The sequence below is a fragment of the Excalfactoria chinensis genome, chromosome 6 (genome assembly GCF_039878825.1).
Source record: "Excalfactoria chinensis isolate bCotChi1 chromosome 6, bCotChi1.hap2, whole genome shotgun sequence".
Classification (NCBI taxonomy): Eukaryota; Metazoa; Chordata; class Aves; order Galliformes; family Phasianidae; genus Excalfactoria; species Excalfactoria chinensis.
Genome location: NC_092830.1, coordinates 1,973,647 through 1,997,737, shown reverse-complemented (window position 1 = coordinate 1,997,737; position 24,091 = coordinate 1,973,647). Strand labels below are relative to the sequence as shown.

Genomic DNA, 24,091 nt, shown 5'->3' with positions numbered 1-24,091 from the left:
AAAAGACCTCTAAAGGGAAAGCAGCAGCGAGTGTCTGCCAGCTCCTTTCCTGCTCACTGTATCCAATGCACTTGCATCAGCAGGTGCCAGCGTAGGCCTCTGTGTTGTTAACTGTTAGTATGCAGGGTATTAGCTGGGTTGTTCCATTTCAAGGTGGAGGATTTGGGCACTTCCTGCCCACAGTGCTTTTGTTCTCATTATTGGTGTGACACTCCATGCAGTGTCTATGCATAAATTTGACAGCGGTGAAAACTGTTGGGTATCATGAGAAAAAGTCAAAGGATCTGTGGGGAAACAGTGGGATGTAGTGAATTTGGCCTGCAGAAGTAAAGAAATGGTGGGTGGACCTGCAGTAGCACGGAGCTGAAGGTAAAATGTGAATGGTCAACAGGTTGGAGGTAGTCCAATGGTAGGTCCAATGGCAGAGGCAGATCAGTGGCCACAGGAAGACCACGATGCCACTGCCCTGCCTTAGGAGGAGTTGCAGTAACCTGAAATATGGGGGAATGGGAACATGTTAGCCAAGCAGAGGGCTAGGAGCATCAGTTAAGGGCAAACACTAGCAGAAAAAAAAAATCTCCTGTGGCTTCTCATCTTCATCCCACTGCTGATACCCATAAAGGAGAAGGTTCTCTTCTTCCCAGAGCTTAGGAATGTAAGGAAAGCATTGTTTAAAACGTAATTCTTTTCAAGAAAGAAAGAAAGTGAATTCACAGTAAATCCTTACAAAAACATTCTCAATTGAAAGAGCCTCTTCTCTTGCTGCAGATAGGTCAGATATCCTTGCTATGAGACATGGCTTCAAGAGACAAATCCACTGCTTATCGCTCCAGCATCACAAAGAGTATTTGTCCCAGTACTCTGAATGCACAAAGCCGAGTAAGAAAAGGAAGAGAACAGTCAGAGAAGTGAGAAAAATTAAAAATGCAGCTGTTTAGGGACCTGTAAGAAGTGATTAGCACATAGGAGACAGGTTGCTGGCCCATTGTCCAAGTGGCCCAGTTCAGATTAATACGATCCCTGCCCCTGCAGCAATCCCATGCGTGTGGCTTTAGGAGCTTGCCAGCCTAGTAAGTACATTAGGCCAAATTGATGCAGTGTCATTAATTCCTGACAAGAAGCCAGATGCCAGCGTTGTTACTGCTGAGGCTGATTGCTGGCTATATAATCTAATGCACCTCTTCTAGGCTCCTCATTCATTGGTTTACCCACTTAGAGAATGTGCTTACAAACATTATCATATGTCCTGGCTGCTCCTGAGATTTAATTGTGACTGTGGGAAGCTCTTACATGTTTTAAAATGGCATTATGTAAGCACGGAGTTGATTTAGTTAATGTGTAATAGATACAACTCGTTACTTTAACTCTCAGATCACATGTTGATTTGATTTTAATGCATCTGTTTCCAGCGGTTAATGACAAAATAGTAACTTACTGTGTTGGGAAAGTGAATGTTGGCTAAATTAGTCATGGTGGAAGTCATAGATTATTTCCTGAGTAGTTAGCAATAGATTAAATATGGTGAGAATATAGTGAAAGTGATAACTCGTTGCTAATGCCATGACCCATGTTGCTCATAACTCTTGTATTGTTGCGGTGAAGATTACCTTGCAGAGAGGAGTTAGCAGCAGAACCTGATTCTGCCTCTCAGCAAGGGGAAGATCCCATGCTGACTGCCAAAGTAGCAGGTACTGCTAGATTTATGCCAGCTTCTTGGTAATCAAGCGGCAGCAAGAACTTTTTCCTCTGCTTTCAGATCACGAGGCACACGTACCCTTCTCTTCTCAGAATAGTTTTCAACTGACAAAATCCCCTCTTGGTTTGCTGAATTGCCAATAGCTTTAAATAGTATATATAAGTGTGAAGGTGGCAGGCAGAGGCCTAGTTCGATCCAGCCTTTAAAAATGCTGCTGAAAGTCCCTGTGTTATTAATACTTCTTGCCCTCTGCATTTTCCCATCTGTTTTCTAAATGGCAGAAGTGGATTCCTTGGGGCTGGAGAAGCTCAACAAGAGGAGATCCCCATCAGCTTTTAGAGCCCTGGCATCATACAACTCGCTTACAGGCTGGGGTTAGGGACTGTGGGGGTATTGCTGAGCTTCCCAGGAAGTAGCTTGAATTAATTGCAACTATTGAACTACATTGTGCAAATTGCATTGCAGAGGATGCAGGATGTAATTGCAGTTTATGGTGGGTGATGAAAATAAGATGCCTACAAGCATTCCATCGCAAGGCAGTCAGGCTGGAAAGGGAAGTGTTTTGCATGAACGCTGCCTGTCACAATGTCTCTGCTTTAATTAGTACTATTTTTAGATATATTTACCTGTATTACAGCTTTTTATATGGGCAAAGGTGTTGATAATATGACACAATTACACAGTTCAGCAGCTTCACTATGTCAGATTACAATGCCTGTAACAGCAGACGTGTTTCCTGTAGTTTCTTCTGCCCATTGAAACTGATGTTCATAAAACAAATAAATTTTTCTCATTTTTTATGTGGTACTCAGATACAGAATAGTGAAATGGCTTATTGAGGGCTGTGATAGGAAGTTTTTGCCATGGCTCAATTTTTCTGTCGAGGCCACTGGGCTTATAGCTTGCCAAGGGGCTCTTGGCTATAGTAGTATCATGACGTTTTGTTTTGTTTCTTTCCTCCTCTACAAATGCCAGAGACAACCCGTTTTTTCTTTGACACAAGGACTAAAGGACCTTCACCAAACACTAAGAGGAAGTGGCACATGGCCTTGGTGGCCTTGCCACAACCACTGCCAGCTGGGAAAGGGCTGTGGTAGAAAGCTCACATCCTGTGGGACTTCTGGAAATGAGACTTCAGATCATTTAAATTAGCTAGAAAATGGTCTTAAAGAGGGTTTTTGAAGAAAAGATTGGAAGAAGAAATTAGACCTTCCCTAGTCTAATTTTGCTGCAGGGAAGCTGTTTGCAGATCCCCAGTTTTCTGATATTCAGATTCCTTTGTGCATTTTCCCACTTCCCAGCACTGCACACTTGACCTTGTTACAGCATTTTTAATAAGCTTGATTTTAGGTTTTTAGGACAAGACATGATTGAAGTGAAAGGAAAAAAGTATTATGGGAAAAACTGATTAACAACTTGAATTTCAGAGTAAGCAGCTCATAAACCGGCATCTCTGTCTCCCCTTACTGCTTTGTTGGGTATATTCTGATTGCATCTTCACTTTCACATTGGAGGTAAAAATTACCTTCACTGGGTGTTCTAAGAATTACCCAAATTTGGTGATCTTCTGAGAAGCAAGTCTTAGCTCTGTGCTTTAAGGGGGGAGATGGGGTGCCTACCCACCAACTTTAACATGTCTCTTGCCATTAATTTTGCCAGGCAAAATGCTACTCAGGGGAAAGCAGAGGAGGCTCAGCTCCAAATATGACATTTCATGGGGCTGCATGCTCATACCTCCTAAAAAGTCCTCAAGAGAGGACTCAGCTCATACCATTGGGTCCATCTTCTTAGCAGTGATTCCACTGGTTGGAGGAACAATTTTCAAGCCAATATGATAACATTTGCTGAATGGAATCATCTAAACTGTAGTTTCCATTCATAGGAAGGATTGTGTTGATGTTATTGAGGGGCAGCGTGTGGCAGGAGGTGAGAGCTGGAACAGGGCTTGGATGTAGGAAGCCAAAAGGTGGCAATCATCTCCAAGATCTTAAAATCTAAGTTACATTTTTACAGGTGGAATTATAACAGAGGCTGCCATAGGACCTTCTCTTAGGTCCAGGCTGCCTGTATTCTCCTGTGTTCCAACACAGCTTTATAGGATTGCTCAGGTTGGGAAAGACCTTAAAGATCATCAAGTCCAACCATAACCTAACCATAACCACCCTAACTCTAACAACCCTCCACAAAATCATGTCCCTGAGCTCCACGTCCAAATGGTTTTTAAACACATCCAGGGATATAATACAGTGTATCAGTAGGTTTGTATCAGAAGCCTTTCCTGGGAACTGTCAACAAAATCATAGCTCTTAAATTAACCTGCTGAAAGCTTATCTGGGAGGAAATGGTTGAAATTTCCTGAGGTCTTTGCAGCAACAAATTGTAACTAGGAAATATATGTCTTCTGCTAAATAATGTGCTGTTACAGTTTTATAAGGCTGGAGGGAGGAATAACAAGATACCGAATTGTTATGTAACTTGATATTGCCACTGAGAGCAGCCACAAGACCTGCTGTGTTGCAAGAGGTGCTCCATTACCCTGATTCTCCCATGGGGTTAACATGTGGCAATTGAAGCAGCGTGGTGACGGGTACCCTACAGCGCCCGCTCCAAATTCCACTGCTTGCATTTCCCTCCAAGCAGCAGTGACCTTTTGCCAAGTAAAGAGGTTTGAGGCTGGAGGGGCTGTGAAATACCAGAGCTCGCCTGGAGGACAAAACAGAGGAGAACTAGCTGGAAGCCAGCAGGCATTTTCTGGGATGAGATGGTGAAGGCAAGCATTAGCCATGGGTTATTCGGACAGTGAGAGCGACTGCTCTGATGAAGAGCGCTATTTCTCTGGGAGCAGTGATGAGTACTCGTGTGATGAAGCTGAGAAAGTATCCGAGTCAGTACTTGCAAGCAGTGCTTTCCAGTGCTTGCTTGTTGCATATAATGCCATGTAATTCACATAACTATTTCTTGCACTTAATGCCCTGTGCCGCAGCTTTTGCAACGTGACCTTTAAAATGTGTACTGACCATTTGTTTTGCTACAAGGTGATTGAGGTTAATGTGTAGGTGAGTTGCATGTCTCTGGATGTATTTGCAATCTTTAAAGGTACAGTAAAAGCAGGAAACGTTTAAAACTCAGTCTTGTATTTTGCAGCTGGTGTGTGTAAAAGATTAATATGTAGAGCTGAAAATGTGTTAGCCTTTTTCTTCTGGTGTATCCTCCCGTTTCTAGGAACATGGTTAGATTTTTAATCCTGCATGATGGGGAAACCCCCGTACTAACAAGAGCTTGCCAAGTGTATAAAACCACTTAAAATCGATTTAGAGTGGGGGAACGAGGTTGCTCAGCAATGCAGGAAGTCCTGGGACCTGGTGCTTCTGTGACCCATCTCCATCTCATGACAACGATCTTCCCTGAGCAGGTGATAGGAAGCCATTGGCACTGTGGTGGTGGAATGCAGCCACGCTACCAGAAGTGATAGACCACCAAAACTCAAAGTTGGCTGGCAGTCTTTTTGCTGAGCTGAACGTGCTGCCAATGGCACCTCTGCCTTCCTCCCTGCTCCTGCAGCAGGAGCAAAATGCCTTTTTCTGTTGGAGTAACCTTGTTGGAGGTTCTGTAGCCAGTTCTGCACAGAGGGTGCACCTCAGAGCATCCCTTTTGGATTAATGCTTTCTCCCCATGTTTGCAGTTTCGTTATTCCCCTTGAAAAGTGCCATAGAATGGGGGGTTTTAGGATTGTTGGGTGTGCAAACCATGCATGGAATGGCTTTGGTGGCAGCTAAACCTTAAGCCTACAATGCTTCAGGGTATTCAGAGATGCTTGTTTCTTGACTTAACATCTTATGTATGAAGACCTATATAATTCATAAAAAACCCTATTTTTCCCCCTACCTTATCAGTTATTTCTGCTTGTGCAGAACATAAGGAAGCCTTAGAGCTGCATGACTTTCTGCATTATAAAAGCCTTTACATCTCTGCAGTTCATGTGTTTGTGCTAAGTAAAATGTCCTTTGGAAAGGAGCCTTCATTCCACACTAATTTCATGCTGATTAAACACACGTATCAGGTACAATGCAGTGGAATCCATAACAGTTATTTGTGTATTTTAATCTTTAATGTTAAAGTTTATTTATAATGTTTGAACTGAAGCCATAAACAGCTGTGTTTTACTTGTCTGCAATCTGAAAATATGTAATGCTAAGCACTTTGTGACAGAAAGGCATCCAAGAGAGCAGAACATCATGAAGTTTTAGTGGGAATTAATGTATAACCAAAAGCATTACATCCTCTTTTAATAATATATTAATATATGAGCAGAAGTTGGCTACAGCAACTTAGAATACTAAATGTTATAATTTCTTATCCTCCCTGTGTTTACCAAAGTCTTAAAAGTTAATAGAAATATTTTTATAATGCTGTTGATCTACTTTCTTTAATTTGTCATGATAATTTTGCTTATTGGCATGGATAAATTAGCAATAATGCATTTATTTTCCTTGAAATAATCTCAAAGAATGCTTTGGATTGTGCATTAATGTTTATTTCAATTTTATTCTGCTTGCTCTGCTTTAAAGGTAGCTTAAAGATAGTAAAATTGAAGATAGCTTGAAAGCAATGAAAGTAATTGTAATCAACAATTAAAGGGAGAGTGCCTGTTCCTCTGTGGGTGCACATGCACCACTCTCCTTTTCCCCACACTGCTGCTTTAATACTTGCAGTCTTTGAAGAGAATTGCTCTTTCCAATGGCATTTTTAAATCTCATTTTCTACTTCAGTGGAAATAAGCAGTGGTTTTCCAGTCTAAATGAATGAGATGTGTTTAAAAGAGGTGGATCTATTTTGCCTGTAATCCCTTTATATTTAAGAGGTGAAAAGATTTTGAGTGTGTTTGAGTAAAGCAGTGACTCTGACTCCTGTGTTCTGATTTGCCAGCACGGAAGATGCAGTGGCGTTCAAAACATGATGGAATGCTAAATAGGTCTGATTAAAATTAACTTCTTGTTTTGTAGCTTGGGCTGGCCAAAGCCAAACTGTGTGGCAGGAGAAGGAAAAGCGCTGAATATCTAATAACAAAGATACATTGTGCTGCCAGTGTCCTACTAAACTGCGTACTTGACCTTTCAGCTGTGAGATGTTGCCCTCTGAACCATGGCCCAGGGAGACAAAATAAGGGGTTTGGGGGAGGAGGACATAGGGAGAAGTTCACCAGTCCATCTGTGCAAATAGCTAATATTTCTACGGCTATTTCCATATACAGAAAGATAGAAGAAAAAAGGACATATGTTTTGCCTAACAAAAGGGCATGGGCCAATACATGGCTTGATGCCCGATTCACAAGGGGAGCCTACTTCTGTTTTTCTGCTCATGCATGCTTTTTTGCTTGACTTCTGTACAGGTGAAGAACATCTTTCCAAATCAATATAAGGAAAAAGCTGTGAAAACCTCAGTTTTATTCTTGAAGTGCTTAGAATGAAGTACATTCAGATATATAAAGTTTGCTTAAGAAGCTTATTTTTCTTTCAGGGAGGATGTCAGAACTGCCAACGTCATTGCGGCCGAAGCAGTAACTTGTCTGGTCATAGACAGAGAGTAAGTACATAAATTTCCTGTCTTGTGGAGGGGTGCATCTCCAGTTCACACTTTTTGTGGGTTTTATCTACAGCCTTTGATCATTTTCTGTAACATTCCCCTGGATCAATAAGTCAAAATTCAGTGATGGCAAATACAGAAAATTAAGAAGTACAGAATGACAACATGGAAATAAATAGGGAGAGAGTGGAAACAGATCCAGGCATTACGGTGGTACACAGATGGAGCTAGCATCAGCAAAATATCATGAAAGAAAGAAATCTTCTGACAAACGCTGGAGCAACATGTTGTTATTCTTTTCCATGTGGGGTTGGAGAGTCCTTGTCCATGCTACTGAGCCCTGCATAAAGCTCTGCAGCTCCAAGAAGGTAGATCAGAAGAGCAAAATAACATTTCTCCTATTGCACATGGAAAACATTGAAGTACTTTTTTTATCTAGGCAAGAAATGCCTGCACTCCAAGAAATCAGTGCTGCAAAGTTGAATGCTGAGACTGGGGGAAAAAATAGTATTGCCTTGAAAATCTGCTGTGAGTCTTGAGATGGTTTTCCAGCAATGAGGGCAGTGAGGCACTGGAATACATCTTCACACAGAGACATCTTCCACCTTCACAGTGGAAAGTGTTGGTTGTGGTTTTTATTACTGCATAGGAAAGACTCATTTTTCAATGGACAGTGCCACAAAAAAAAAAACACACCAGCTCAGAGTTCAGCAATGATATAAAAACAACAGCAGAAAATCTGTTGTTAGCCATTAATAGATTTTTGGTTTTGTTTTAAGTAAATATATGGTTTGACTGTCTTCCACACACTTCATGTAGTTCTTGTTTCCTCCAAAATGAAAAGTTAGACCAAGAAGTTGTTTGGATACAGGTAAAAAAGATGATAGAGGGGGAGAATGGCTTTAGTTGGAAGAGTAAGAAAGTAGGTTGAAACTCTGCTCTGGGAAAGGGATGAAATGAAACGAAGTGAGTGTAGCTCTGTGAAACCACAAGAGACATGGATATGATGAATGGAATAGATTTCTCACTGCCTCCCCAAGCGTGAGAACCCAAAGGCAGATGCAGGAAGGAAGTGAAAGTCAAAGGAGATGGCTTTTCACAGGGGGTGGCTCGTGGAGCTCCTACCAGTAGGAAAATAGGAAGCTTACAAGTGTTCAAAAGGAAAAGAAATCCATTGGATTTATTAAATATGCAGGAACTATACTACTGGCTTTAGGAAGTCTCCAAGAGGTGTAAGAGTACTGAGACAAATATAAATGCTGGATCTGTTCTTGAAGTCTTGAAGACTTAAGGAATTGATGTAAGACAAAGTCAAAGGGCAGCTGGCTGAGCTATTAGTGACTTCTGAGGCGTTCTTGTAGTGTGATGAGATTAATAGGAGAGGCATCTCGAGTTCTCTGGTAGGCATGAACTAAATGCACCCAATCCTGTTTGATACAGGAGTTTTATATTCAATTATCTTTGATGTTTATCCCTAACCTTTGTTGTCATGTTCTGAAGTAACAGAACTGAGGGAGAGTACTTAAATCTTAGATCTCCTGATCTGCTAGTTCATTTATTATCAATTAAAAAGAAACAACCAAGCCACTAAATTATGGTTTAGCTGTTGAAAGCAGATGATGAACTTCACAACGGTCAGCTGAGCGGCATTCTTCCACATATACAAGCAAGGTAGCCTGACAGGTAAAATACATATTATCCCTTGTTATTCTGTGGGCTCTGAGAAGAAGAATCAGCAGAATTAGATATTGTGGCAAACATTAATTCAGAGAAATACAAAGCAAAGAGTCATTTCTACATTTTTTTACACACTCCTCTATGGGAGTCATTTTTGTTTTCCACCATTTTAGAAATGAATTAAAAATAAGCAATCCCAGATTTAATCCTTCCTGAGTATTTTACAGACCTCATCTAATATCCCTTTTATTCTGTATACAATGACCTTGACATAGTAAGGAAGTACAAGTTAAATTTAACCGATGAAGCTGTAGTTCATCTATACCAGGGATTCTGGTAATGCTCTGCAATTAGTACCAGAGTAACACTATTTATAAAAATACTATTTATAGATCAAGAAATGTAATGCTATTTGTATCACTATTGATAGTTCAAGGAACTCTGTCCTCTGTCTCAACCAGTTCTGTCTTTCTTGTCATAGCTCTTCCCTTCATGGCTTGCAGATAACCATATAAGCTAATTTTAATGTGGAGAAAATGCAGTAATACTTATGTAAATTTGGAAAATTGTGCAGGCACTGTTCTGCTAATGAGGAAAACAGCATTTTTGTGTATCCAGGTATACTGAATGTTAAGACATTTGGTTTGTTGTGGTGGTCAGCATAAAAGTTTGCACTGAGTTATATGCAGTGTAGCAATGGAATCTGGAAGTCAGCTTTACTGATAACGGTTAGAAGCTCTTCTACACAGAATAAGGAGTGATGCTCATTGCTACAGTTATTTAGTATTTTCTATTACAAGACAAGCTCTTTGCTTAATCAAATGTATCTGCTGAAGCAATACTTTCATACTCTATATATCAAGCTAAAATGATGCTCAGTGAGTGCTGGGACACTGCACTCAGACACAGGGTTTGGATTTGTATGGTCCTGTGTGGAGTCAGGAGTTGTACATGGTGATCCTTACGGACTCTTCCAACTCATGTTATTCTATGATTTTTGTTGCTAAAGTAATAAGGAAGAGAACGTAACAGCATGAAAGACAATAGCGAAAAAAGGGAAATATATGTAGAGTATATTCAGGGAATGGAAGTTATTGAGGATGAGAGAATGTGATTGTTGGGCTGAAAGCTGTATGTGGACAACATCTCTCATGGTAGAGTTTCTGAAGGAGGAAAAAGAAGAGTGTGATTATGGAGTCTTCATGCTGAGAGTGAACAAAGTTACAGGCAAATAGGATAGATGTGAAAAAAAATTAATGTCTAAGGAGGTGTCTGGGCTTACATTTATCAGTATAAATGACTATACGTTTCCAGAGAAAAGGAAAAATAAAAAAGGAAAAATAATTGCTAGTAATAGTGGAAGGTTGTTGATTAGACTTGAAGTCTAAAAAGTAAGTCAAAGAGGAGACTGTGGGAGAGAAAAGGGACTCTGTGAGATCAGGTGAACAAGGGCACGTGCGATTCTTTCTTAATTTCAGTAGTAGTATTAGCAGCAGTTCTCAGTAACTTTCTTCAGTTCTCAGAAACTTTCATCATAGAAAGGTGACATATTTAGGAAATGATTAATTAGGGAATTAATGTGTAATCTGGGTGTTTGTTTGGGGAAATGACTGTAAAGGATTGTCAGTTTGGCTTGAGATTGACATTCTACCAGTATTTAGAAAGTGCACAGAATACAAAAGGAGCTTCAGATGTGGGATCTATAGGCAGGATGGCAGCACTAGGACCTGCCCTGTAGTGGCTGCACTGGAAACACCACTGATTTTGTTCAACCAAGAAAGCTGGAAATCCAATGGCATAGAATGATAGAATGGTTTGGGTTAAAGATCACATAGTTACAAACCTCTGCCATGGGCATATTCCACTATAACATTAAAGGATTACTTCTTGCCATGAAAAAATAGGTTGCACCAGTTTGGGTGTATTTTAAAAAACAAGCTTTGAAAAAGGTAGGAAATATTTCCACAGAATCTCAGAATGTATCCCAGGTTCCAACATGTCTGTGCACACTGTCTCGGAGGAAGAGGTTCCATTAACCCAACAGAGCAAACAGATGCAGGTGGTAGCAAGGCTGACCAGAACAGCTTTGTAGGGAATTCAGACAGGCTATTTGTCTGGAGCAGCAAAGGTGCTCTTCTTGCCATCACTGAAGCTGGGGGAACTGGGAAATCAGCTTGAAAACATCAGCAAATCCCCATGTTGTTCATGGCAGTTGTCAGACTGCTCAGCATCATTTTTTTCCATTTGTGATTTGTGGGACCATTATGTGCATGGGGAACTAGAAAGCTTTTTGCAGAGGTAGTATTACCTTCAGATGGAAGATATGCTCTCAGTAAACATATTAATGTTTTATAACAGTTTTTATTGTCAGATCTCATTTACTCTTTTCTTTTTTTTTCCTTAAGATTTCATAGGGTTGGGTTTTTTTTTGTATTTCTGACTTGCTAAGGCCCTATGTAATAAAGCAGAAGCTGGTGGTTGTGTGTTAGCTAATGTGGTACTGCAGTCATTCATCATGTAGGAAGAAAGTCACGGTGGGAAGGAGACAATGTGGTTGACTCCAAAGTATTCCAAATTTGGCCTTGACATGACTTGTCTTAGTGACTTTTTGGGTGCTGTGGAGGTGTTGTTTGGTTTGTTGTTTGTAAGATGGACTGGTTGGGGGAAAGTTGGTAATTCGAATATGCTGAATGTGATAGGCTCTTTAAAACTTTGCAAAAGGCATCCGATAAAAAGTGCGCAGGCCCAAGTGGGACAACCTTGAGCATCTGTTTTGTAACTCGATTTGAGTAAACACGTACAGATACACTTCCCTTGTGACTGCTTTGCATGGAGTTAAAACAGGACAAAAACTTCCGAAACATGTTTGTAAAGCTGTGATCGTTATTGACACCCTAGGAGAGCATTTTGTGCAGCTTTTTCAACTTTTATTTGACATCTACCTACTGAATCTAGAATAATGTTCTTCTTAACTGTAAGAATATTTGCACTGAAGCTGACAATTCAGATTAATCTTTTATTTATATGTGATTTTTTTTTTCCCTCTCTGTAATTCAATGATGTTGATAACAGTATTTTCCTGGAGCACTGAGATTTCTAAGGTGTAAATGTTGTGGGTGCTAGGAGTACAAAATTACCCAAGGCAAATGTTAGTTATGAGCTGAAACTCAGGGCACAGCTGCTCCTGACAGAGGCTGGTAGTACTGCAGAACTGCCTGATATTTGTAGATACTGAGTGCTAAATGATCATTTTCTTCTTAGTGTCTCCTTCAGTTGCACATGCTCACTTGGGGGCAGATATTTTAAATATTTCGGGTATTTTCAGTTTGGATTTTACATTATTGTCTTTATTTGTGAGCCTTCCTTTGGTTTGTGAGGGGATTGCTCTAAGGTGCTAAGAAAGGTTGCTGTGTCAAACCTCTTGGCAATGGAAATCAGAGAAGGAAAAAAACCAGAAAGGTATTATCCTAGCATGACTGACCTTATACAAGCTAAGCTGAATGCTTTCATTGGAGATTTTCATTTTTGCTGCTTTACTATTTTTCCCAGTTGGGGTGAGATTTATCCATGGAGAAAATTGGTTATGAGGACAGAATGGAAACAAAATGAAAAGAGAGGGCTGTGCAGAGTGAAACTGAGCGGTTCTCTGATGAAAGTCTTGGGGATGTTACAAGATGACGGGCAATAAGAGAGTGACTCCAGCAGACTCTAAAATCCCTCCCAGTCCAAAATCTGGATTACAACAGTCAAGGAAAAACTAAAGGATGTTAAACCTACTGTTGTTACTCCATTCTGTGGCTTCTTTTTTGCCTGTTTACTGTTTCAGTAGACAAAGATCTGTTCACATTGCAAAAAAAAAGAAAAAAAAGAAAAAAATAATGTCTAACCCCACCACATTTTCATAACCACATGAAAGCGACCCAAGCCTTGCTATTTTAAATTGCATTTTAAGCCTTAGGTCATGCCAGGAGGATTACAGTGTTGCTCAATTGTCTAAGTACCGGTTTGTGGAGCACTAACATCTACATCTTGCTTTACTTTTGCTGCTGTCTTGCAAGGGCTTGGCTTCAACCTATGGCACGTATTCATCTCTAGACAAACAAATCTTGCTGTGTCAAACCCTGGAACTGGATTTTTTGTGTTTTTACTGCTAAGTAAGGGATTTTGCATTGAAAAGATCCTCTGATTAGTAACACATCCAAATGGTAAAGTGTACAACCTGCTTAACTTCTGCCTTGCTAGAAGATCCTCATGCAATTTCAGTGGAAGAAGAGCAAAGGGTTCCTTTCCTTCTCCTCTTCATTAATGAGCTCCTGTAGCTTTCCCTGTGCTGTGTAAACAATTCCCTGGACTGCATAATTAATGTTAGAAATTAAGCCAAGTGGCACAATGAGGGAATTTGTGTGGGTAGAGGATATTTCCAGAATGATGATGACTATAATTACACAAAAGGCCATGGTGAAAAGTCCTGTTACAGCACGTAACTCTAGAACCAAACAGTATAAATAGATCTCCCGACTGTGACCTCTTGTCTCATATTTATTACAATAATGGGTAAAACACAGCTTTTTCCAGCTGCCATCTGTAAAGCAAGAGCAGATAATAATTAAGCCTTACTTCATTCTTCTGGAAATTGTATCCTCTGCTCATAGTGCACGCACCATGCTACTTCTCCTAAGGTCAGACATCTCGTGATGCAGCAAGACACTTAAGCTCCCGCTTAAGAACTTTCAGCGTGTTTGAGATTATTCAGCAAAGCATGATCCAAACAGCTTCACCACCCTTAAAGGCAAAGGGAACGTGATGTCACAACATGGAACATTTTCTACAGATGCATTCAATTAAAGCCAAATGCAACTGCTGGATGAAAACATTTAATTTCTTTTTATCACCATATTTCCACCAACAGCTGAGATTTACAGCTTCTTATCTTAAAATGCTGTGCATTCAGAAACCAAGTGTTTAGAGGAAAAAAAAGTACAAACTGAACACTGTTACCTCCATCTATGTTCATCATCTGGTAAATAGCATTAATTCTCTTTTGTCCTGAAATTCTTTAATGAGAGAGGACAATGTGAAGTGTTTTATTCTCCTGTGTGTGTAAATATGGCCCCAGATGTTGTTTTGTGGTGTTTTTTTTTTTAACTTTTCATTACTTTATTAAAACTTTTTGAGTGAACAGCCATTCTGTTCTTCTGTTTACACCTCATGAGGGTCAGGACAATATAGAACAGAACCACAGGATCATCCATTTTGAAGCTGTGGCCTTCGGGCTGAGATAAGTCACCATGCTGTAGTTGGGAACAGCTCATCTTTCCAAATTAGCCTGGCTCTTTCCTCGTTCTGCAAGTTCATTCTTCAAACAAAAAATACACCCCATGCGAGACACACATGCACTGACGAGTAATGCAAGAGTGTGGAAGGGAAGTATAATTTTCACCCAAATTTTCCAATTGTAGATTTTTAATTGATTTCAACTATTAGCATTATATAAAGCATTCAAATTTTGCATTCCTTTTTCAGTCTCTGACACTGTGTAATATCACTAACACAGACACAACAGTCACCATTTTAATTATTTTTCCTCTGGAGCAATGCTTGTAAGTTGATTGACCGGTCATCAGGTCCATTTGTTTGAGTCACTCATGATATAAAAAGATTTTCTAAGTCTTTTTCACATATGTTTATGCCTTTTGCATCTCCCCTGGGGCAAGGGGTGGTGTTAGGGGACTTCTCAAACTACTGCTAGTTTGTACTGGGGATTGCTCAGGAGTGCTGATTGTATCAGGCACTCCTAACGTTTTTGCTTATATTTCTGTCCTTGCTTTCTTTTCCTTCTCTGCTTTTTTTTTTTTTTTTCTCTTTTTATTTCTCCCATTTGAAGGAAGTTTGGACATTCTTGGTTATTATTCAGGGGCATCAAGGGGCACCCCCTGGTTGCTGCTGAAGAGCCACATTGGCTTGCGTGGTTCCCTCCAGATTGATGTTAACTAAAGATACACCTCTGTTTTCTTTCACAGCTCCTTCAAACATCTGATTGGCGGCCTAGATGATGTTTCCAATAAAGCCTATGAAGATGCAGAAGCAAAAGCAAAGTAAGTGTGTCAGCTCATTGCATTCAGCATAAAACCTTCACCTGATTTTTCTTTCTCTAGTGGTTTTCTTGATAGTGAATACTCTAATTCCAAAAACTCTGCATTTTCTCAACATAACAGTGTAAAACAGCTTACACAAGCAGTGAATGAAGTGCTTACTCTTAATTTCCCTCTGGATGAACCTCATTTTATCTCCCTGGTGCTCTTCATGAGTACGGAAGTGCCACATGGTGATGGTGTCCTCAGGCAGGTGCCCAGCTGGGTGGTCCCAAAGTCACTGTGATGTCTGAATCCAGAGAAGCCTAAGACCTTAAAGAAAAATCACAAAATATTTCTTCTGAAAAGTGGGAAATTGCAGGTCTTGAAAAGGCCAGTAATGAAGGAAGTCGCTGTTTTATATGAGTTTTCTTTAGAGAGCTGCAGTCTTTCTGAGACATTTTCATAATGTCAAAACTTGTTCTGAGACAAAGAATGGTAAATCAAGTTTGTCATTTGTGAGTGAATGCTACAGCTATTTTGACATGAAGCAATATATTTGTCTAAATTCCTAGCTATAAATACTCATTTATTTCAGTAGTGAGCTGCAGTGCATTGTGATTTTAACATATTCTCCCCCAGAAAAACTCATAATTCATTCTTGATGCACAATTTGTTTTTGATTGAAAGATTTTGGTGTGTCCTCACTTGATTCTGCAGCAATAATAAAGCTTGTAGAGAAGAACATATTACAATTCAGTTGATGGTGAGTATAAACCAATAAGATTTAAAAGCCAGGGTAGTTCAAAAAGTAACTGAAGTTGCTGTGAAAAAAACTGATTTTACTTTTTATTCTTCTCACCACATGAAAGAAGGTGTTGGGTGTTTTCTCCAAGTTAGATGCTCAGAATGAACATCTTTTAATCGGTGGTCTATCGGTGGACTGCTCTGAAGTTGCACACAGATTTCTTATTAAACCAAAGAGGCTTGAAATAGCATATTGCAAAGGTGTTCACAGTACTACAGAGAGAAAAAGGAGACAACCTGAATGATTATTCAACTAAAAATAACTGTTTGATTGTTTGTTTCAGAAAGTAAATATACATCCCAAGAAATCTAGTTTCTTGGGCAAGACATATTAATTTTGCAAAGTACCTGCAAATTAAGATTATTTTTTTTTTTATAATCGTATTTAAATGATACTTGAAATATATTTTGAATCATGTTTTTATTGGTTTCATTATTCACCTGCCTCTAATCGAGCTTTTAAGATTTCTTTTTCAAATGCTGAAGTTCCCTAAGATCCTTCTCTTAATTAAAGAAGGGAGGAGGTTATCAGCCTTTTCTACCATCCCGAAAGACAGATAATTGGGGCACAAAACACAAAGTCAAATGGACAGCATGTTATAATAGTGGATCCATGTGTTATATACAAACGTACTGTACATTTCTATGCGTACAATCTTTTAGTACTAGCTACAAACCTGAAAATAACGCTACTGGTTTGAAAATTAACCTAAGTAATTTACAGAGAGGTGGTCTTAAGTACTCTGAGGCAGTATGGTTAGACACAGTTGGACTTGATGATTTTGAAGGTCTCTTCCAACCTGAGCAATTCTATGAGCCTGTGATTCTAAGTGTGTGCTTTTATTTTTTTCAGATTTTATTTTTACTGTTACTATTCAGGTTATTGTGATTTTCGTCTGAAAAAAAAAAAAAAAAAAAAGGTAGAAAGCACTGATAATGAAATTGGGGATCGTTTTTTCTTTTACTAATGAGATGATGATGTTATCACAGAAGCTTTAATGAGTCACAGCAGAATCCATTGGCACTAACTGAAGTTTTCAAATAGAACTTGCCATTTCCCATTTCATCATCTGTGTTCTCACATTTTCAATACTGAGCTGTGTTTTTAATAGGGTATCATGTAGTAATGTATTTTCACACTGTTGATGTGTGCAGGTTGTAATGGAGAGCTTTTCATGCTGGCTTTGCGACTTTTAGGGATAGCTTTCAGGAAATGTTGCACACTTTACAACATGCCTTTAGGAGGAAGAATTTTGGATATGTTTTGGAGAATTCTTTGTTTTGTTAATCAACAGTTTTTAGCTTTTATGTCTGTATGGGAAACTGTTGATCACAGCCTGAACCTCTGATTGACCACCTGAGGCAAGCAATGAGTCAGCTGTGGGGGCACAGGTGAAGGTAATTCAGCTGTGCTACCAGAAGGGGTTGGGCTTGGTTCCACCTCTCCTAGATCACATTTATGGGCTGACCACCTCTAAGGCAGCATCTCTTCCTCTGGAGATTGCACCTTTGTGGAGTTTACTGCAAGCCTCAACATCAGTGAGCATTTATCATTAGTCTTCTCTCTATATACATAACCTCTGTTTATCCATCAGCTTTATAACTGTACAATTGTAACTGTACAACATCCTTTATGCCTGTTCTTTTCTTCTAGTGCCAACCATCTTGTCCAAATTAAAGGAAAAAGTGGAGAGTTACTGATGAGAGAGGAGTTGTTTCCTCATCGGAAGAACTGATTAATTTTGTTAGCAACTTTCCTTGTCATCTTAAAAATTAGAGGCCAGTGCTTGAATCCTGTCACTCATACTGTAGTGGGCCGGTGACATTATTAACTGTTATATATTGACGTTTTGTCTTTGAAAAGGCAGAAGGGATGAGTGCTGTCTGTCTTGAAAAACATTACAAAAGGACTGATGTTCCAAAAAAATACGGTGTTTTTTAGTTGAAAATCATATTCACGTTTCCTTGGCCCTTGAAAACAAGTGCATGCCTACAAAATGATGACTAGAATAGGAAATAATGACAAAGTTACTCCAAGACAGATGTGAGATACATTGCAAAGTTTTATCCCTCGTGTTATTGTTTCTATATCTCACAAGATAAAACTCCTCTGGGAGAAGAGTCTACTTGGCAGAAATTTTAACCTGGAGTACTTTTCAAGCTGCTGTTAATTAGCTTCAGCTAATTGTCCTTCAGGAGCTTATCTTCTCAGAGAAGTCTGCAAAATGGAAGAAAACAGCACATAAAGAACATTTAGGTAGTCAAATCACATTAAAAAAAATAAATCCTATTTTTGCATCTTTGTAGCTAGCATCTCATTTTCAGTGCTCACATGGCAGTGACAGAAGGCATTTGGATGAAGAGAAGTTTTCGGTATACTCTTACTCACCATGTATCAAGTGGATCCACACAAAGGTCAGGCATTCAGCAGGCATAAACACACAGAGTAAATGCAAAGGACATAATTCTGAGACTTCATTATGGTGTCAAACCCTGCTTTTGGTTGGTGTGGTGATCACATTTGGGGCTGATATGTGAACAGTGTAACATTTCTTCTGTTGCTACCACTTAAGAAATACAAAGCAAGTTTTTAAAAAGTCTACGGAGTAGCAGTGATTGTATTTTCCTATAAATCTATCAGTATCAAGATGACTGTTAAATTCCTATTAATTTGTGGGTGCCTAATCTACGAAAGCACAAGTATAGACTACATCTAATAATGACCTTGTGTTCCTAAAGCAGGACTTAGGCTTTGGGCAGATGTTCATTGCAAAAATGAGTACCAAATTGGTAGCACCATGTTTTATTATAGATCTATTTTAGAAGATGACAAAAACTTTGCAGGGCAGAGCTGGTGGTCCCAATACAGGATATGTCTGAGACGTTGTTGGGCAGAAGTTAGAGGGTCAGAAGAGCTTTCCATGCATGCAGAAATCCTCCAGTTCCAAAGGGGCTGAGCAGCTTCTTCTTGGATTCATCTCTTTCCAATCTGGTGTTTTCCCAGCCAACCCTGAGATGTGGCTGGTGTGCTCCTACAGCTATAGAAAACATGGTCGCTGTCAAAGCAAACAACAGAGGTACTGCTGAGAGCAGGAAAGCAGTGCCGTTCAGTTTCTTGTGTACTCAGCTAGATCAGTTTGCTCAGAGCCCCATCCAGCCCTTCAGTGTCTCCAGAGACGGGGCACAACTGTGATTAAATCACAAATAATCACTGTAATTAATATTCTACTCCTCTGATATATTCAGAGAAGTTAAATTCATTGACTAACACATTAGAGTTACATTCCTTCTGGTTGCAAGCTTTTCACTTGGTTCATGTTCTGAGAAAGCAGGAGTTTCAGAAGAAGGCCCCACACTGCATGCCAAGCTTCATTGCTGTTTGAGGCAGGACAGAGATACCTAAGCAAGGAGACCCATCTAAGTGTAGATTCATTCCAGATGGAGCCACTACTGCAACTCTCAGAAATCCAAAAAGAAACTGGTGGTTCCTCCTGCAGTTGTTGGTGCCATGTGAGGCGGGAGTTCAGCAAATGCTGCTCCCACCAGGCAAACAGATCCTTTCTGCAGAGTCTTCCCCATCTAGAAAATTAATGAGGTTAATTCCTGCACCTTCCTTTATGCACTAACATGGCCATCAGATGAGGTCAGGCTTGGCCCCACTTGTCCTTGTCATGGCTATGGCAAGGGGGAGGCCCCTGCCATGACAGCAATGGGGACAACTGCCGGGTGCCCCTCACCAGCCCACTTGGAATACTGGCGGCTGCCTGGGCATTACCCTGCCAAGCAGAGCATGTCTGCCTTGATGGCCAGGTTCCCCGCGCTCCCCTTCTCCTGTCACAGCCAGAATTGTCTGCTGATGTTGATCTCCTGTGGCAGCGGGGCTTGAAATTAATACCCTATTGAAGTCCAGACACTGGTGCCTTCATGATATTGCTCCAGGCTCTCTGCAGACATAGGCTATTTTGATTGCACTTTTTGCTTTCTTTCTAGTTCCATGACAACCCTGAGGGTAAACATTTGATACTCACAGCCAAATTTGTCATCTTTTTGTGAGACTTGAAGGAACAGGGACCTTTGTGTAGGTATACAGAGGCCTTTTCTTTTCCTAGCGGCTCTGGCCCCAAATGCCATCATCTTTGCTTGTTCTGTTCTCTAAAAACAGCTCCATCCAAACCTTTTATTTTATTTGGGCAGTCATCCCTTCTGTCATTTCTACCCTTTGTATTTCATTTTGTTACATCTTTTATAACAAAACATCGCAGCCATTTATTGACTGAGTTTTATTGCAGAACATTATTAATATCCTTTAACCTTGTATGCGTACTTTCTAGGTATTTTTCCCATTCCATCCCAGCTTTAAAGGTAAATCTGACATTATTCTAATGAGAAAGATACAGATACATCTTTACGCTTCCAAGTAGACAAGGTGGCGTGATGCCCCATCTTCCAAAATGATAATACATAGGATACATTTAGCACTAGTATTCTCTGCCATGCCAATTTAGAAAGACTTTTTGGCTCAGTGAGTGCCTGTGTGGTTGGCTGGTGCAACTTGCTGGTGCCTCTTGCAGGGCCTTGTAGCTGATGCTCAGGTGCCATCTGCTGTTCAGGACTTCCAGTGTGTTAGAAGGAGAAAGTATTCAGTGTTCCTCCTCGGTGGTGCATCTTGGAGGGCCACTGCTGGGTCTACATATGTTTCCTACCTATGCAGCCTTTGCCTGTTTATTTATTTATTGCTTTATGCGGTTTCCTCTGGGAGCTGTTTTTATAGTTGAAATTCTCTCTGGGATTTGCATGTTTATTGCACAAGATCTGTATGAGGAATTATCACAGATCAGTAAGAATGGATTTGAAGAGGGAAAAAGAAGTTAGAGGCAAGTGTAGACTGTGGAGTTTTCCTTTGGAGTACTTCAGAGTCTGCTTCCTTCAGACCTGATGTTAAACACTGCTCAGGGCGGCGCAGCTCATCTTCTAGGCTGGCATCACCTGAAAGGAGCCTAGTTCTCTTCTTAGTGTGGAAGGGAGCTGAAGGATTGCTTCAGAAGCGTGCTTCTCATCTGGCCTGAGAGATGCTTCAATGCACCTTGGGAGCAACGACTGTTCAGTGATTCTCCCATTGCAGTGTTTGCCTGCAGGTGGTGGCAGCACTCTGGTGACGTGTTGATGTCCCTGTAGCGTTGATATTGGCTCTTATGTGCTATGCAGTACCAGGGTGTGAGTTGTGGCGGCCAGTGCCTACATGCATGCTGTGTGGCTGGAGTTGACCCTAATTGTGTTCACTCCACAAGTGTGCCTTGGCAGAACCCTGCGTGCCACCTCCTGTTCCGGTAAGGTGGGAAAGCTTTGCATGCAAGTACTGGATCTGCAAGCACCACTGCATGTGGCTTGGTCAGTATAGCCAATGCATGGATTTTGTGTGAGTGATATAAGGATTCTTTAGATCTCTTTATTTTTTGAGGATAATGAGCCAAGAAGGGTTTTTTAACCTCTGACAAAAGTGTGGTTTTCAGTTAGAAGTTCCAAACTGGGAGCTACCATTTAAAGAGAATGACTTAATAAAGGCTCAACTTTCTGTTAGTCCACAGCTTTGGAAGACTTTGCTGAAACAATCCACTGCCTCCCTGCATCAGCGCAGTGATGTGTGATTCGATTATTGTTCTGCAAGAGAAAATATTTTCTGGCTTCCAGCATTCCAAAAGTTGGATGGAGCGAGGGCTGCAGTAATTGGCTCCATCTCCCTCTGTGTCAATTGTTTTCTGCATTAGTGACCATATGGGAACTAGCTTTTGCCTTGGCTGGGTGCAATGGGGGGGGGGGAAAGGCTGTGGTTATGCAGAAAGGGAAAAAAAGGATCACTCATAACTCTCCATTATTTCTTCTAGGCTCTATAACCAGTTTAAATAACTCTTGCTATTTTGAGTAAAGGGAAACAGCAACAGAAGAAAAAAAAAAAGCCACTGGGAATGTGACTTTGCCTTTAGATAGTGCTGTTTGGCCTCTGGTGTTTGGAACCTTTCTTCATGCACCCTGAAGCCAATGACAGTTTGCATCCACGTCTACCTGTCATTTCTTCCCAAATAGTTGTGTGCTTAGAAAATAAGTTCTCAGAAATAATTTTAAAAGGTAAGACCATCGTGAGCAATATCCCCACATGAAGGCAGTGGAGATGGCAGAACTGTTACTTTTTCTTTTTTGGCTGTGAATTGATATTTACTTGCAGACTGGCATTACTCATGCAGAGATGTGCGCCGAGTAGACTTTATGGCTGCTTTCCTCTGGAGAAAATGCACTGTGTAATGTACTGTGTCTCTCACAAGGGATAGATTAGATTAGCTTTTAAAAACAGGTCATTTTTATTTAGGTAATAATCTATATGCTTCTTCCTTGCTAACTTGACCTTTCAGTATGATAATGGGCTGTGTCAGATGGCAGATTGAAGTGTTAGCCAAAAAAACAAAAAAGTACTTTTGAAGCAGGCTGCTATTATAATATTCTACTGCATTTGTTTTATAAAATTAGAGCCCATCTGAGCTCAGAGATGATGAAATAAAAATGCAGCAGAAAGCTTTCTAAAGATTATGAGTCTCATTCCAGAGGAAACAGAAGAATATTGCTGTGAATGCACCTAGGCACTCAGAAGCTCCAGTTGTGCCTGCTGGCACTCGATGGAGGAGGGTAGAAGGTCTGTGTATAGAAATATGAAACATTTTGAGTTTTATCTAAATACTTTATTCTGAGACCACTGAGGATACTTTACTAATCCTAGTGTGGTCATTTGTGTAGCACAGTCTTAGGAGTTCTAAGCAGAAACTTTGGTAACCTTTGGCATCCATGCCAAATAGAGAGGCAATGGTAACGTGAAAACACCGTTGCAGTTTCCATTTGATGCTCACTATGTTTCTGAGCTGTCCTAAAGAGTACCTATGTATCTCTATAACCATTACGGCACTGGGGGATGGGATATTTCTGCCCCACTTTCCTCAGAGAGATGTCACTAAAATGTGGGTGCTTGAACGGAGTCAATTATGTGATAATCAGAACTGTGGTCCTTCTTCTGTAGACACCATCCGTTTTTGGAACTGCTAGGAGTAGTTGTAGGATTCTTTGAGGCTTTTTGGCATCCACTAGAGCAGCTGTCCATGGCTGTACCTGACCTACACTTATAAGATCACCAGGATTTGGCTCAGATCTCACTTTTAGAACACAGAGCTGGTAAGAAATAAAGAAACGTGAGGGCAGCCACCCTGGGGAGAGGGGTTAAGAGGAAGATATCGGGGCTGCAGTGACAGAGGAGGAGGAGGGAGAGCACCATCTGCTCTCTGCTAACATATCCTGGCTGAACTGGGAGGGATGAAGCAGTTTCTTCCTGTTTACACAAGAAATTTCAGACTGAGATGCAATGGGATCGGCTATAAGGTTTTGAAATATCGGTGCGTGCGATTATTTAAACACAAGAGAGAGGGGAAAGAGCAGAGAGTGAAATTCTGTATTTTGAAAATGAATTAATATTGTTTTCCCTGAGAAAGTAAGCATGGTACCCACAAATGCATAGCAAATTCTGCTGACCCCCGAACAGTAATTGTGTCACACTCGAAAATGAAATTCAACCACCGAACTGTGAAATGGAAGAAATCTAATCCTTCTGTAAGTGAAAAACTCAATGCAAGCTTAACTCCAAAGTTACTGCTGACACCTCCTTCCCACCTGCAGCATAGACACCAAAACAAAGCTTTTGTCTTCTTTCTCACCCTTCTTCCCTGTGTTGGGAAGAAGGTGATGGTACAGGTTCAGATTAATTGCTGGAAAAAGCTTACAGTGTAATGTAGCCCACAGTGCAGATGGGATTTCTACCCATGTCTCACCCTTATCTATGGAGCACAAGCAATGGTGGACCATTGCAGTGTTGGCAGTGCACTGACAATGTTGCCAGCAGCCGAATCACACAGAATCACAGAATCACAGAATGACCCGGGTTGGAAGGGACCTCAAGGATCATGTAGTTCCAACCCCCCTGCCTAGCAGGGCCACCAAACATACGCTTTACTAGATCAGGTTGCCCAGAGCCCTGTCTAACCTGGTCTTGAACACCTCCAAGGACGGGGCATCCACAACCTCCCTGGGCAGCCTGTTCCAGGACCTAACCACTCTCCTAGTAAAGAACTTCCCCCTAACATACAACCTAAATCTTCCCTCTTTTAACTTAAAACCATTTCCCCTAGTCCTGCTATTATCAGCCCTTTCGAAGAGTTTGCTCCCC

The 24,091-nt window shown here is 40.6% G+C and overlaps 1 protein-coding gene across 10 annotated transcripts in view; it reads left to right on the top strand.

Annotated features, from left to right (window-relative positions):
• The window catches only part of PRKG1 (protein kinase cGMP-dependent 1), a 369,156-nt gene that overhangs the window by 290,264 nt on the left and 54,801 nt on the right, over positions 1 to 24,091 (top strand). For all 10 annotated transcript variants that reach the window (XM_072340911.1, XM_072340915.1, XM_072340912.1 and 7 more), the window contains 2 exons: positions 7,214 to 7,279; positions 14,977 to 15,051. In XM_072340911.1, the coding sequence (XP_072197012.1) occupies positions 7,214 to 7,279; positions 14,977 to 15,051 (141 nt within the window). The remainder of the gene's footprint in view (positions 1 to 7,213; positions 7,280 to 14,976; positions 15,052 to 24,091) is intronic.